Source organism: Corvus cornix, chromosome 20 (genome assembly GCF_000738735.6).
Source record: "Corvus cornix cornix isolate S_Up_H32 chromosome 20, ASM73873v5, whole genome shotgun sequence".
NCBI classification, from domain to species: domain Eukaryota; kingdom Metazoa; phylum Chordata; class Aves; order Passeriformes; family Corvidae; genus Corvus; species Corvus cornix.
This window is the reverse complement of record NC_046349.1, coordinates 226840-242694: the sequence shown is the minus strand read 5'-3', so window position 1 is coordinate 242694 and position 15855 is coordinate 226840. Positions and strand designations below refer to the sequence as shown.

At 40.7% G+C, this 15855-nt stretch overlaps 1 protein-coding gene across 5 annotated transcripts in view; it reads left to right on the top strand.

Moving 5' to 3' along the window:
• RBM39 (RNA binding motif protein 39) overlaps positions 1-15855 on the top strand; it is a 29111-nt gene continuing 13256 nt past the window's right edge. For 2 of the 5 annotated variants that reach the window (XR_005603470.1, XR_005603469.1), the window contains exons 1-9: positions 1-289; positions 3393-3456; positions 5314-5363; positions 6427-6621; positions 12033-12098; positions 12207-12260; positions 13646-13763; positions 14380-14532; positions 15076-15213. Coding sequence is in view for 3 of the 5 variants with exons in the window: in XM_039563435.1 (XP_039419369.1) it covers positions 3406-3456; positions 5314-5363; positions 6427-6621; positions 12033-12098; positions 12207-12260; positions 13646-13763; positions 14380-14532; positions 15076-15213 (825 nt within the window). In the remaining 2 variants the exon portion in view is untranslated. Of the gene's footprint in view, positions 290-3392; positions 3457-3679; positions 3753-5313; positions 5364-6426; positions 6622-12032; positions 12099-12206; positions 12261-13645; positions 13764-14379; positions 14533-15075; positions 15214-15855 lie in introns of all 5 variants that reach the window. The other 3 variants (XM_039563437.1, XM_039563436.1, XM_039563435.1) reach the window with 3 other exon arrangements.

The window sequence follows — 15855 nt, the reverse complement described above, 5'->3', positions numbered from 1 at the left end:
TGGGCGCCCCCGTGCCGTGCGCGGAGCGGCGAGCGGCCGGGCGCCATTTCGGGAGCAGCCGCGGAGCCATAGACGGGGCCAGACCGGCACCGGGACGGACTCACGACCGCGCTGTCCCTAGCCGCCCGCTCCCCGCGGCTGCCTGAGCGCCGCTGTCCATTTAAGGTTCAGACGCCTGGAGAGGGTGCTTGAGCCCTCGGGCCCATCCCCCACCGCCAGCGCAGTGACGCCGGAGCCGCCGTTGCTGGACCAAGGGGCCCTAGCGAGGATCGCACTGCTCGTGGCGCAGGTAATTGCTCGTGGGGCCGGGGCCCCCCCTCCGGGCAAGCGGCGGCCTGGTCCGCGGGCTGCTGCGGCCTGGGTGTCTGCGCCCCTCCCGCCGCCATGGCCGCCTCGGCCCTTCCCGCGGGGCCGCTCTGCCCGTCACCGGGACCAGAGCTCCCGGCGGCCCCCGCCCCGCCGCCCGGCCGTGTGCGGTTCGGTTGTTCGTGGCCACGTCGCGGACAGACCCAGCTACCCCCGGCATGGCGCTGCCCCGCCCCGGCTCCCCCCTACAGCCCCCCCCTTCCCGCGATGGCGCTGTGCGGAGGGACCGGGCGGGAGCGGCTGCGGGGCTGTTCGCCATGGGAGACGGGGCGGGGAGGGGCGGAGGTGGGGCGGGCGGGGAGTGAAGGCCTTTGGAAGGAGCGAGGTAGGAGGGCAGCCACAGCAGGGTAGGCAGCACTGGGCATCACTGTGTCTGGGAAACCGAATTCGCTCCGCGTGATCGTCTCAGGAGAGTGCGGGAATTCTGACTTAGGAGTTGCGTGCAGACGTATGGGTCCTGCTGAGAGGCGATCTGCCCTCCCGAGGCGTCGGAGTCCTCCCTAAAGTTTCCTGATGCTTTTCCAGGACACTACATGTAAAACGTGTAGAATTGTCATTCATTGGATTTCTAAAACAAATAATTTTGAGAACGGAACCCTTTTAAATTCCTTTTATGTAATACAGTACAGCACAAAGAGAGAGTGTTTCTCTTCAAAATAGTGACTAGCTCAGTTGCAGTAAATTTCCTGTCCCTTTACGTTTTCTGTAGATCCACAAAGTTTCGGGTGTAGTTCATTCCTTGTTTGTTTTGATGGTTTGGGAGGGTTTTTTGTTTGCTTGTTAGGGTGGTTTTGTTATTTTTTTTCCCTCTACAAACAAGTTAGTCGCTTTTTTGAGCAAGCTGAAAGGCTTTCAGGAAAATTATTTTGAGCATCAGTGTTTAATGAAAGATATTTGAAAATCTGTCAGGATTTTCTAGTCATTTGAAATTATTGCGAACTTTCATTTGTGATTTTAAAAAAAATACTTTCAACTCCATATGTAGCATTATTATATGCATTACATATATGCATTGCAGGGCTGATAGCAGGATTCTGTTACATAGACAGAACGTACTCTGATAACATGCTATTGTCCCAGTGGAAGTGTTTTGTAAAGAGTACAAAGGGTACAGATTGCTGGGGTGAGGCCAAAGGTCCACGCAGTTCAGGAGATTGTCAGTGATGGTGGCCAGCAGTAAATGCCAAAGAAAGAATGGGAACAGCACAGTCACACATTGACAGTTCTCTCTATGTGCACTTAGTTGTGGTTCACGGTCACGAGGCATGTCTTTGTTTAATGAAAAGCTTTTTCTGTAAACTTTTATGGGTTTGGGGGGGTTTTTTTTGAACACTGCATGTGCTTATTTTTCTTTGTCGGGATCCATAGTGCTCTTCCACAGTGAATTCAATGGCTAAATGCTTTGTGAATAAGGACCATTGTTTTGAACCCACTGGATGATAGTTCATTCACTTACTATTTGGGTGAATGCAGTAATAGTCCTTCCCTCTGCACTTTTCCATGCCATTCAAGGTTTGATGGTCCCTATTGTGGCCACCCCTCTTCAGGATGAATAATTTCTCACCAAATGTAGCTGGATATGTTGGTTAAATTACACATCTGAAACTAATTTTGAGTGGGAGTTGTCACCGGTGGGAATTTTTTTGTAGAATTCTGGGTTTGGCTTTTTCATGGCCCTTAGTCATACTGATGTACTATTTATACTACATACTGGTAGAACAGCAGTGAATTAAATCACTTGCATGTATGTAGATGGCTTGAAAAGCTGAATATAAATACTGTAGTAAGAAGTAAAATTGAGCCATTGCACTTAAATGAAGGATGCTCATATCTGTAAGTGATAGCACTATAGCCCAGCAGGTAGTAATTTGAAAATGAGGTTAGTGTGCCTCAGTTAAGTAATTGAGTGTGAACTTCCCGTGTTGTGATCCTGCTTGAGGATTGTGTTTTATTCTAGAACGTATTCCTGGGCCAGGGTCAGCTGTGCTGCAGCTCTGGTAAAGCATTCTCAATTACGACATTGTAAGTGGCCTGTTTAAAGAATCTTGATATATTGGAGCAATTTCATTATTCTGCCCAAGTCTCGGGACAGCACAGTTCCTGCAGTAGTGCCTGTAGACAAGGTGCAAGAACTAACCTGTATGATTAAAAATCCATTTTATTGTGCACATGCAGGGAAATCTTCACTGTTGGGCTGTCAGACTTGTATCTAGAGGACTGGCTATTCTTGAGCTTAAGAAAGAAAAAGAAGAGAAACTTTCCCTAAGAGATTTGAGGAAGTTAATGTCCAAGTTTAATTCCAGGAGTCTTGAGAGTTGCTTAATTGCATATGCATAGGGAGAGGAAATCAAGTGTCAAAGTGATTCAGAGTATAGTAAACATAAAATTATATTAAAGGGTTGAAATTGGAAAATAAGAGGAGCAACTAAACCCAAAATGTTCGTGGTGCCAAATGTTACCTGGTGTGGTGGGTCTTTTTTGTCCGAGAAGTTCCAGACTGGATGGACTTTATGTATGCTTTAGTAGCTCTTAGTACTGGAATCATAACTATTTTCCTGTGGCCCCTGTTATGCAGGAGGCTGCATTTCTCAAAGTACCACAGTGTCCACATCCTGAGGTTGATAAATGATGATGGCAAAGGCTAGGAGCTGTGAACAGGTTTGCCTGATGGTGCATTGTCCTTTGGTGAAGCTCTAGCACTTCTCAAGATGGCCACCAGAGCTGTGTTTGTGTGTCATAAATACACTGTGCTCTTTGTTTTGAAAGAAATTGGTGGAATACCTCTGGGGTTTCCTCTGGCTAATGGTGTTCAATCACATTTTGTTGTTTGCAGCCGTAATTACTTTGCACACATTCATTATCAGCTCACTGGGCAAAGCTTCATTCCAGTTTTTGTGGGAAATATCTACCGAAGCCCTGCATCGTGACTTTGAGCCAATGCAGTGATGACCTCTTAAGTAAAAGCTGTTGCAATATAAAGCACGAGGGTGTTTTCCAACTCAGGTGGAATTTACTTCTTCTTTCAGGTGTCCTGAAAAAATGGCTGATGATATTGATATTGAAGCAATGCTTGAAGCTCCTTACAAGAAGGTGAGAAAAAATATGCCAGTGAGGTCCTGTTTACCTTAATTTAGCATTATTCATGAAACTACTGCTGAACTGTAAACTAACATCCCTGGAGCCCTCATGATTTATCTTACTGGACATGCATTACATGTAACTGTCAAGTTAATATATACTGTTAATGTAATTATATTGTGCAGTAGTTTCACTTCAGCGTGATGAATAAATGCCCATCTATCTCTCTTTGTAGACTTGCCTAACGATATCTCACCTCTACTCCCATGAATTCACCTTTGATTCCAGTGTGAACTGTCAATCATAAGGTAGTAATTGAGTGACGTATCGCTGTACCGTGGTCCCCTAGGTTAAAAAAAACCAACACCAAACACCATCAAAACAAAACAAAAGAAATCTACCCAAAAACCAACTAAACAAAACCAAAACAAAACCAAAACAAACCCCAGAAACCAAAATCCTAAAACCTTTCCTCTAAAATTGCCAAGTCTAGTTTGGTATAGCAACAAGGTGAATGCAGTGGTTTGGGAAAACAGCAGGGTTCCAAGAATAACCTTTTCACCAGTCCCATGGCAAGTAAATATTTGAACAATCTGCTCAGTGCGAGAAGAGTGGGACTTGCTTTTAATGCAGAAGGCTGCTGGCGGTTAATCTTTCAACAGGGCAGATGAAAATCAATTGCTGAGTGAACGAATTTACAGAAATTCTTGGATCCCTGAATAGAATGTTCTTAGCGAGTAAAAGACAGTATCACAGTCTGTGGTGTCATTCTAAAATAAGCTCTTGTATTCTTCTGTCCTAGTTGTTTAATTAGGAAATGTTGATTTTTGTGTGAAATTATTATCAATTAGCTTAGTGATGTCTTTCACTTAAACCAGCAGCAAATGAATACTGTCTTTTTTTGTTTTCCACCAGATGGTGGTGAAGTGTTAACAGACTGCATGCTTTAGCACTGATTTTGAAAGAAATGTATATAAGTTTAAGTTGCCTAGGAATTGTACTTTTGATGTAACCAATGTGATTAAACTGTAAAGCCAGTATATAGATTACATAGCAGCTATTGTTAGTCTATTTTGCAGTGTTTATTACAACTATGTCATGAATTTTGGATGAGCATTCGTAAGTTTTAAGTGGTATATTTAGTTTATGTAATACTTAGCAGTTACGTTTACATCTTGAAGAGAAAGTTGTGAACTGTTGTGTTAAAATTCTTGTGTCCTGGCTTAACATGGATATTTTCCATGTAAACAGGTATGGAAATAGGGAATGTTTAGGCTGGACTGGTGGATTATTGATGGCTTTCTTGGGAGTCGACGTTACTAAAGCAGTGTGAATCCCTGTTTGCTTCAGGGCGAGATGTGTGACAGAGGTGACATCAAGCTCTTACAACCCTTCAACGAAAATGAGTGAAGATCTCGGGAATGGCATCGGTCACAGGAATTCCATAGTGGCTGGCTGCTAGTGTAGCCACGGGGCTTAGGCAGAGATAGCCTTGGTACTAATCAGAGGGGCTCGCAAACACCTCAAACTTCCTCTTAAATTTTATAGAAATAACATTTAGCCACTTGAGTGCTGAATTCTACAGGATAACTTGCTCTCTAAACCATGTAAGGAAGTATCTACAATTTAATACACACTTTTAAATGATGTAAGTCTTGTATTTTGTAATTGTATGACTTAAATTTAAGCAGCAAAGTGGTTAAACATGCCTATCTAAATTTTCTAAAGCTTTCCACATTAAGCTGTAAACAAGTAATTTAGTATTAAAATTTTTGTTTTTTATTTTCTTATTCCTATTCCCATTACCCTTTGACCACTTGAAATATTTCCGCTTCGTCCTCACGATGTTCTTCTATCAACCCTGCTTAGGATGAGAACAAATTGAGCAGTGCCAATGGCCACGAAGAACGCAGCAAGAAGTAAGTATTTTCTCAATTCTCTACATTTGGGGAGAGGCTGCTGATTTTCGTGGACTTGGGAATCCATGTCAATAGTGTTTAAAGAAATAAATTGAAAAAACTCTGTGTTTGCAGTTGCAGCAATTTGGAAATTTTCTTTTGCTTACAAATGTGGTTAATACCCTTTGCAACTGATGTCATCAAAATTGTGGAAACATTTGCTTAGCATCAGATAAATATACAGACTTGTTACGTTCAGCATATTTAATTTTTTTGCTGTCTTAAGTAATGGCCTGAGCATCTGTTTAATATGTGTCTTATGTATACATGCAGATATATTTTAGAAACTAGGAGAAACTGTAAGCTTTGGTGGTCTCAGACTGAGATGGAGGAAGAAATTTGTGAATAACCCAAATGCAGTAATGGAACAGTTGCTCACTGTTTTTCAAATATGAGGTATAATTGACATACAGGTTTTAGAAGTTTCAATTTTCTAAGTAAATGGGTAAAGTTACAAAAATCTGCAGTTTGCCCCAAATCTATAACAGCCATAGACTTAAAAAAGCAAGTGGCTTATGAGTGGGAGTAGCAAGTAGGAAGCAAAACTCTTAAGCAGCATGTTACAGACTGTTGGCAGGGAGTATTAAGAGGAAACAACCTTCCTTTCCCCCAGACTTGCCTCTTCCTTTCTATTTTTGTTGTGTTTTGTTTTACTTTGCTATATATAATTTATTCTTAGAATTGTGAAGCTGTGTTTAAAGTATGTTTAAACGCCACATGAAGTACTGCAACTGCTATGTACTAGATCTAACACTGGAAGTGTGAGTTTTTAGTCCTTTTACTCTTCTGAAAGCATTCTCTAGCAATTAAAAGTTTTAAAATAGAAATGCGCTGTTGCAAACTTGACATGGCTCATGATAGAAGATTGCTGACATGCTTAGCCACCCATTTAACGAAAAAAAGTATAAATACCAACAGGTAGAAACTTTTCCTATCAATGTCTGTGACATCAGAGGAAATGTGGAATGTGGGGTAAATAACACTGAGCTATGTGTGTAACTGAAGTTGCACTTTTCTTTTTCAGGAGAAAAAAGAGCAAGAGCCGAAGTCGAAGCCATGATAGAAAGAGGAGCAGAAGTAAGGAACGCAAACGGAGCCGAGATCGGGAACGGAAAAAGAGCAGAAGCCGGGAAAGGAAACGGAGCAGAAGCAAAGAACGTAGACGCAGCCGGTCTAGGAGTAGAGATCGCAGATTCAGAGGCCGCTATAGAAGTCCCTAGTAGGTTATTTGTTTAGAGTTGCATGTGTGCTGCTTCAGTGTTACAATGTGGAAGGTTAAAGTTTCGCTCTGCTTTCTAAATTGGCCAATAATTATCTTAGAAAAGAAGGTGAGAAGTTAAGCTTGAATAATGTCAATAAATATGGAGTGAAAAAGAGGAGGACAGTAATATTCCTCTTCTAGTTTTCATTCTTAGCCAAACATAGAGATGGAAAAGCAAATGAAAGAATGTGTACAGCTGACTGGAAAGCAAAGTTTATCACAAAATCAGTAGCAAAGTTTATCACAAAATCAGTGTAAGAACCAAATTGTCTCTGTGTCCTAACTATCTTAAGTATATGAACTTGATGGTTTAACAGTCAAAAAATTAATAGTAGTCTGTTACTTTGGTTACAGGCTCATAAACCCCTTTTTTTTCGTATTACTGAAGATTTTTACTGTCTTGCTGTTCTTAAACATTAAATTCTCTAAATGAATATTCACACAAACACATTCCATGTTTATGCATCCAAACTGGAAGCATCTTGTCTTAGCAATGCCTATGTGTTGCGTATTTGCCCTGCTTTTTCTCGACTTGTTTAGAGGCTGACAAGAATTCTTTTGTTCCTCTCAGATATTTAGTTTGATAGAACTTCAGCAATAGGTAGTTCCAGGCATTTGTAAATAAATTCTCGAAAGATGTTTTTTCATCAGTTATCATTTCTGATGGTTTGTACTGTGGCTCTCCCCTTTGCTTCCCATTGCTTCCTTCTGCAGAAGCACAGTGAGAACTGGGCTGTATGCTTGACTGTCATTGATTACCTGAGACTGCTCTTTGTCTCTGCTGTTGTCCAGGTCTCCTCTCAACCGTTGCCAAATCTTGGAATGCAAGATCATGTAAAAAGAAGGCATTTGAAAAGGTGTATTTTTTTATTCATGACATGTAATGTCACCATGATGGAGAACTCTCTCAAGATGTTGGAGCAGACAGTGTTTGCCTTCTGATAAATTGTAGGCATAAAATTCATGTGCAGTTTTATGCACATGAATGTTTTTCTTGGGGCTTTTTGTACTCTTGGACTACAGACAAAACTTCCTGAGGTCTCAGGGTCTCACTGTGCTAAGTCACCTGGATGTTGTAATTTTCGTAACGAAAACTTATTGCAGTTCCTGGGTCCTCTGAGGTGCAGTGGCGTCCTTTGCATCATCAGCCCTGTGTATGTGGGGATCATATTATGTATTAGCCCTGCTTTTCCTTTGTCTTGAATATCAGAGCCTCTGTACAATGCTCTGGGCTTCAGCTATGAAGATTTCAGCAGTGCAGAGTTGGCTTGTTTTCCTACAACTCTTGCACCTGTAAGATTACAGTAGCTAGTTGGGTTGCGCCAGTGCTGCTGTTGTGGATCAAGATACAGATGACCATGATCAAAAACTTCAGCCTTCTGTATATGGAGCCTGCTGGTCTCCTCACCTCCAGTGCAGTGTTGTGTGAAGAGGATGTCCTTTGTCTCATCTTGTAATTGGGACTTGCTGCATTCTCCCAGCTATGTTGGAGGATTTTGTTCTTTGTTTTTCTAGTTGTCACTGGGTGAGGTAGTTTTTGACCTGGAAAAATTTGGGAGTTCCAGTATTCTGGTCTTCCAAAATGATTTCCTTAAGCAGAGGTTGAAAGTATTGATGTTACTACAATAACCCATGCCTGTTTTAATGCACTGAGATATGTTATGCCAAAAAGGTAAATGGTTACAAGGAGTCTTTTTTGCTATTCTGACACTCTTCCATAGCTGTTCTGGGTGATTTCTCTGGTGTTGAGGCACAGTGAACAAGAAGCAGAGATAATCTAGTATGCTCTGAGGATACATAGTTGTGCTTATTCATTTGATAGTTTGTTCTCTGCTTCAGTTGCCAAATTGTTGCTTTCATTTAACCAAGAAGAATTCTAGTGTGTTTAGATGGGTTAGTGGAAGACTGGTATAGGGCAAGCACCTGTATCCCAGAAGCTTTGGTGTTCACTGTCGGCAGTCAGCAAGCAGTTGCTGTTATTCAGTTGTAGATGATGGATGGTCCTGTTAAAGTGATAAACATGCTAATGTGATTCCAAAACTCTTGTTTTGGCTCAAAAGGTGTGAAAGAGAAGGACCTCAGAAGATGCGGTTGTGGAGAGCTCTTCATTTCCTGTTCAGGCTCTTTAAATGCAGAGACCCACCTTTTAAATCTGTATAACAGGTGCTGAAGGGAGACAAAAGCTTTGGCGATTGAGCCTTCCCCATCACCAGCCACCTTTGGATCTACCAAAACTGGGCTTTCATTTGAAGAAGTCTTCTCTGTATCAGTGCCATAAGCTCAGTGTTTCAAAAGTGACTGCCAGAGTACTCTTGCTGGCTGGAGAATTTATTTCTGGAATTTCTCCTTGTGGGGCTGTTCTGGTAGTTCTGGGTTGGAGTTACTGCTGGCAGGGTTGTAGCTGACTGCAGCATCTAGATCAAAATGCTTTATGCCTTCTATTTTATCTTATTTTTTACTCTTCCTCCTCTTTGTGGTCTTTCTCATTAGCTTTATAAAGGCTCTTTTTCAAGCTGATATCTGCAAACTGAGATGGTTTTGCTGGTGGGAGCAGTTAGGAGGAGTCTCAGCAACAGTGAGAGAAGTAGTGTAGGTGATTCTGAAGGAAAAGAAGAGGGTGCTACAGAGAACCTGAAAACTTCAAGTTTGTCAGTTTAGGCTTGAGGTTGTGGTAAAATGTTTTACTACTTTAAAATTAGGTGACTGGCTTGCATTGCTTAGTGTTCACAGGGGTATTTTTTCTAATGTTATTTTCATGTATGTTGTCCCTTAAGTGCTACATAGCTGTATCATTAGGTTTCTTAGGAGAAAGAACTTGACTGAGTAGTCTTGCTTAGACATCTGTCAGGCAAATCCCGGCCCATACAGTAGAAGTCACTTAGACCATCCTATTTCTATTCTGAAACCAAGAATTTAGACAAAGCTGTTAGGAAAACAGGTTTATTACATGACGACTCAAAGTTCATTGTGATTCTCCTGGACTTTGTTAGCCAAAGTTTGCCTTGTCTGGCATTGTTTTGTCAAAGTCTTGAATATGAATGAGCAGGTAAAAGCTGATAATTTGCTGGCTGTCTTCTGACCTGACCATTTTTGGGCCATGTGGCATCACATAGGTTTTGTGAAAGTGTGTGCTTTGGCTGCACACAGGACTTTGGCTTACAAGGAAGGTGACTCCTAGACATAGAGATTAATGGCTTGTGACTTGGTGCTTCTGTACAGGTTAGCAGGAACTGGGCAACAATTGTAGAGACAGTAGAAGCAAAGAAGAAACTTAAAATCCACAGCTTTACAAGCAAGTCTCACTAGAAAAACACAGGGAAAATACTGTTGAAAAGGGATTTTGAGAAGGTAACTTGGACTCTCACCTTGCCCCAGGCAGCTTTCTGCTTGGTCTGTTCCAGTGGTCTGGGATTTCTTAATGTTGCTCTCATGGAGTTTGTAAATGAGATGGTACTAGTCAAGAGTGAAAATGGAGACTTTTGGAGTTGTGGTGGGTTGTGGGTTTTCCCTGCCCCTTTTTCCTCTTCCTCCCCCCCCAGCCCCCTGCTTGTGCCTGTATTTGAAAACTGTTACTTCTCAGTTGTTTGTGTTTTGGTTTTGTTTTTCATTAGGTTTAGACAAATACAAGATTTCTTTTATTATTTCCTTGAAAACTCATGGTCTTAAGTACTTACTATTGTGTAGTTGGTCTGCATGTTAGTATTCTGGAGTCACTGTAATTGGTTTGTTTGGCTGCATTTGAATTGAAATGAAGAGCACCATGTTTTACATCAGATGTGAAGGTGCAAGGTAATCCCGTGTCTGATAAGAAGCTAGCCTCTGGAACTAGTACCAGTATTTCCAGATGCAGCTTTTGGTGGCTGTGCCATAGGTATTGAAGACTCTGAATAGACACTCCCAGCAATAATTTGTCTGGACTTGAGCAGAAAATTGAATAATTTATTCTAGGCAAAAAAAAGTCTGGTTTTGATCAATAGTGATCTCATCTCAACATGTGCCTGTGTTTTATGTCTTATTTTCTCTTAATAAGTAGTTATCTTCTCTTAATAAGTAGTTTCTAAATGGTCTTTTTTCTTTATTTTTTTTTCCAGTGTTGTACAGGGCCATATTTCCCTTGCTTTAACCTGGCCAGCACGGTTTTGGATCTTGGCCCACTACTTCCACCTGTGTCATGACACGTTTAAAAAACGGGCATCTTCCTACTTGTGGTGGATGCTGAGTTTAACTATAAGCATTACTGCTCCATTGAGGAGCAAGAAGACGTTTTTCAGACAAATTGCCTGGCCAAATGGATTTAGTGAAAGACTACTTAATGTCTTCAGCCTGCCATGTCTTTCAGGGTGTTTCCCATCAATTTGTAGCCACAGCAGAAAGAATCAATTGTGTACAGATGGAAAGCCAAAGCCCAGTGCACAGCATTCAGTCTGTGCAGCAGTGCCTCTGCGCTTGGTGGAGATACAGGAAGAATGTTAACAGGTGTTGTTCTTTGCCTTTTGAACAACTCTCTACCAGGAGATCAAATTCAGGAAGAACGCGATAGGACGAATCTGACTGCTCGTGTCACAGTCTGTTCCTGTGTGCCCCATTAACTAGCGAGAGGACTGTCCTTAACATGGAAGCAAAGGGCAGATTACAGTTTGTTCAAACAGACTCTGTGACGCCTGGAGAATTAAATTAGATTCAGTCAAGAGACTGGATTCCTTTTGTGATTACATGTCTGTATACAGCTAACTGCTGGGTTCACTGCTTCTGTGGTTTGGCGGCCATTAGGAACTTTAAGGAAGCTTCATTTATATATTTGTAGCGCTTTAGTGGTGAGAGCTGAGACAACGTTAGTGAATGTATCCCTTGCAGGTGTCTGCAGGGATCCACTGTGGTTTCCTCTTGCACCTTAAATTTCATGGAACTTTCGACTTTAAAATGTTACACTTGAGCAAGTAATCCTGCCAGCACCACTTGGCATACAGCTCTGAGGCCGAGTTCCAGGCCATGAGCGTTATCCTTTGCAGTCATTGCTATGTAGAACTTGCATGTGGACAAAAAACCAGGTGAAAATGGTTACAACAGTAACTGTAGCTCAGAATAGTTTTTATGTACAAATGTGCTATGACTGACTGGCTCATGAACAGTCCTGCATATTCTGGGATTTTGTGATGTAGGTGAAAGTGAGAGGGGATCGTATTCTGTGCCTTATGGTCTGGCATGTATTGATAACCTCTTGATAATCTTACGCATGCTGTGGGTGATGCTAATGGAAATGCTGACTAGTTCAGATGCAAGGGTGGGTGAGCGCTTGCAGTGTAATGTGAGTACAGACAGGAAGTCTTGAATTCAGGTACTCAGGTGTCTTGTCTTTTCTTCTGCCATAGTTCTGGTCCAAAATTCAACAGTGCCATCAGAGGGAAGATCGGTCTGCCTCACAGCATCAAATTAAGGTTTTTGACTTTTCTTTGTTTTTCATTACATCATTAATAGGTTTTATTTAGAATCAGGGGTGGTATATTTGAAGGTTTTCTTGTAATCTTGTTGATCTTTCTTTTTAGCAGACGTCGCTCCAGAAGCAAAAGTCCTTTCAGAAAAGACAAAAGCCCTGTTAGGTATGACTCTTTATGTGTGTTTGGGTTTGTTTGTTTTTGTCCAGTTGGAGTTGGAAAAGTGATGGTGAAATAATGCATGACTACTTGCTCTTGAGCTTATACTCATAAGTGGTGCTGGAATTCATTCAGGAAGCCAGTGAGAGAAGAACATTGATAATACGTTGCTTTCTCCCCATGTCATAAAAGGTTGTAAATAATGTCAGTTTGCAAAACAAGTCTTGCTTTGTTTGTTTCTTGGGTTTCTGTATTCTCAATCTTCTTTTCATTGATTGTGATTTAAATTAGTTTTCTGCTAAATTGTACTTAATAATCTAGAGTATGGAATGGAAAAGTACAAATGCTTCTTTTTACTGTTCAGTATTTATTTGTGTTATTTGTAGAGAGGCTATATGCCTCTGGAATCCAGGATCTGCTTATCCATTCTTAGGCTTCTCATTTAAGGGAATAGGATTTAGATAGCTGCTAATGAGATTATTCTCTTACATTAATGCAGTTAAATTTAACCAGTCTCATTTTGTTTTTCAATGACTGGCAAACTCTTACTGAGATAATTCAGTTTAAAATTTTATTGTGGATTCTCGGTGATTAATATCGATGTAATTATATTAACAAAAATACATACTACGTGGCTGGAAACTCATTCCAGGATCCACCATGCTACTTCTTGTGTAACTTGTACTTGAGTACAAGTCACATTTGTTTAGATTGAAAGCTTTGATATGTTCAAAGTGGTGCATCTAATTTCAGCTAACAGTTTAGTATTGAAATAAAATTATTCTAGTTCTTAATGTGTCAAGGATCAAAGTAATTATTCACTATTCATAGTTTTTTATGGGTTAACAAGCTGAAACTATGAAATGGGGACTGGGAGTTTATTTACGTGGATGTCAGTATTACGCGGTGGCTGTAGTGACTCTAAAGTGACTGGGTAAATGCAAGATGTGAGTTGGCATAGCCTAGCTCACACTACTTGTCTGAGAATTTGAACAGCTGATCTGTGCTAGTTCACCCCGTTTGCCTTTGTGTTCTTGTCCTTTTTTGATGAAAAGGACATGCAAGCTCCAGAATGGTACGTGGTACCAGTTCTGGACAGTAGCAAAATGGTACCTCTGTTTAGTTTGGGCTTCTGTACATAAAACAGAATTTTTCAGTCATATTTGATGCTCACAGTTGAAATAGGATATTCAGTCATGTTATAAAAGTAAACAACTTACCATGTTAATATTTGGTATTCCCTTCAGTTCTTAACTATGCATTTTTAATACAGCAGGCATGTTTTTTCCCATCAGACTGTGAAGTACTGATCATTTAGTGTTTCGTGTGCGGTCCAAATATGAATTAACTTAATTCAGCTTATTTTTTTAACTGAACTTTACTCTTTCCAGAGAACCTATTGATAATCTTACCCCTGAAGAGAGGGATGCTCGAACAGTGTTCTGCATGCAGTTGGCTGCGAGAATTCGACCAAGAGACCTGGAAGAATTTTTCTCTACAGTAGGGAAGGTAGGTGATAGGGAAGTTAAAATGATTCTGAATACTGCTTCAAGCTGTCCTAGTACAACTTGAGTACAAGATTGGTATTTTTTCAGAATTGTAAGCGTGTGGCTTTCTGGAGCTTTGTATATCTGTGCAAAGGCGGATTAATGATGAATTAAGTACTAAAAGCTTTGAACATGAAAATGTAGTTTCTTAGTAGCTCATTGTTCATGTGATTTGAGGCAAAAGATGTTGATGCAATTCTGACTCAAACAACTTTATTTTTCATATTTTCTTTTTTCAGATAGGTTTTTCAGTTACAGCGTAATTTGAATATTCATGTAACTTCTAAGCTGGAAAAACTTCATTTGTTCTATCAGCTGTAAGGTTCTGGTGTAAAGCATTAGAGTGCTTCAAGTTCTGTCACTTACTATATTTGACTTCAAACGGCAGCTTTAATGCTAGCTTGCCTCTGGGATATGTTTGTTAAAAAAAGATGTATGCTGCTGTAGATTTTTCAGCATAATTAAAGCCATTGGCTTGTCAAATAATTCTCAGTATTAATACCTATCTGAGAAATAGGCTGCATCAGGCTTTTTCCTTTATCTCTAAAAGTATTTCCATCTCTATTCTTGCCTTTCAGGTTCGTGATGTGCGAATGATTTCAGACAGAAATTCCAGACGTTCAAAGGGAATTGCTTATGTTGAATTTGTTGATGTTAGTTCAGTGCCCCTGGCAATAGGACTGACTGGACAGAGAGTCCTGGGTGTACCTATCATAGTACAGGCATCACAGGTAAGGAATTGTAAACCTCATTTTTGTTCATGCAGAGTTACACCTCTTGTATCTTGATGAGAAACTTAAAGTTTGAAAATTTGGTTACCACTGAATGTTTGGAAAACCTTAACAAGGATGATTATTTAAGCTAGTTATAAATGGACTTCTGTTTCCTGGAGATAACAGGCAAATTAAAGTGATTCAAAGTTATATAAAGGCATTAGGAAAATACAGATCTTAAGCAAGTAGTAGTAATTTTAAGTGTTACAGAATTGAAAGCTATATTGTGTATGCTTTCCACATTAATTTACTGGGTAGAAGCCAGAATTCTGCATGAAGTTGTTCAGTTTAAAGGCTTCTGGAATCTCTTGTCTCTGTACTTCGTCATGGGTCTTGGGTTTTGTAGCTCTTAAGTTCAAGTCTGATGAATAGACTGCAGATCATGCAACAGCTTCTGTTTGTTTGGTGAATCTTCCAGTTTTGATTTGATAGATACAGACTTCTTGTGTTAGGGGTTTTTATTAATTTCTTATAGAAGGTGAATTATTATTTTCTCCTTAGGCAGAGAAAAACAGAGCAGCAGCAATGGCAAATAATCTGCAGAAGGGCAGTGCTGGTCCTATGAGGCTCTATGTGGGATCATTACATTTCAACATAACTGAAGATATGCTTCGAGGAATCTTCGAGCCATTTGGCAGGGTAAACTTTAATTTGGCATGTTGTGTTAGAGTAGTTTATTTGAAAAACGTAGCTTAGTTGTAGAGCACTGTCAGCTTCCAGAAATAATTCAGCTTCGTACTCACAAAACCCTTGTTGCTTTCTTGCACTGCTGTGCCCATGCATCCACAGGCCTTAGGTATGTGGGTAGTGTTGGAGAGCAGATGAGAACTTGGATTTGTGATGGTGTCCAGTGAATATGAATGGTTTCTTACAAAGCTCAGAATTCAATGAATACCTGAAATTAAGGAACAGGGGGGGGAAAAAAACCCAAACCAAATAAATTCCCTATGTTGTATCCCACTCCGGCAGCTTGTAGTATCTTTCCCTCCCAGGATTGTGAATGGGAGCCCCATTTCACAGGTTAAAGCACAAAATACAGAGCTGAGGTCTCTGAGTGTAGTACTGTCTGTCATCTGTTTCTGAGGACTTTTTGCTGCAGCTTTTGCTGATGTTAAGACCATGAACTAGCAGTGTGTCCTGTACAGCTCTGACTTGGGCCCATTCTCGCTCCTGAGCATTGGGCTGCAGGATGCAGCACGGCTGTAAGTTTATATAGAGAGAATTATGGAAGTGAGCGGATAAAATCTGAAGTTTCCAGTGGAGATATAATACATGTTAGCC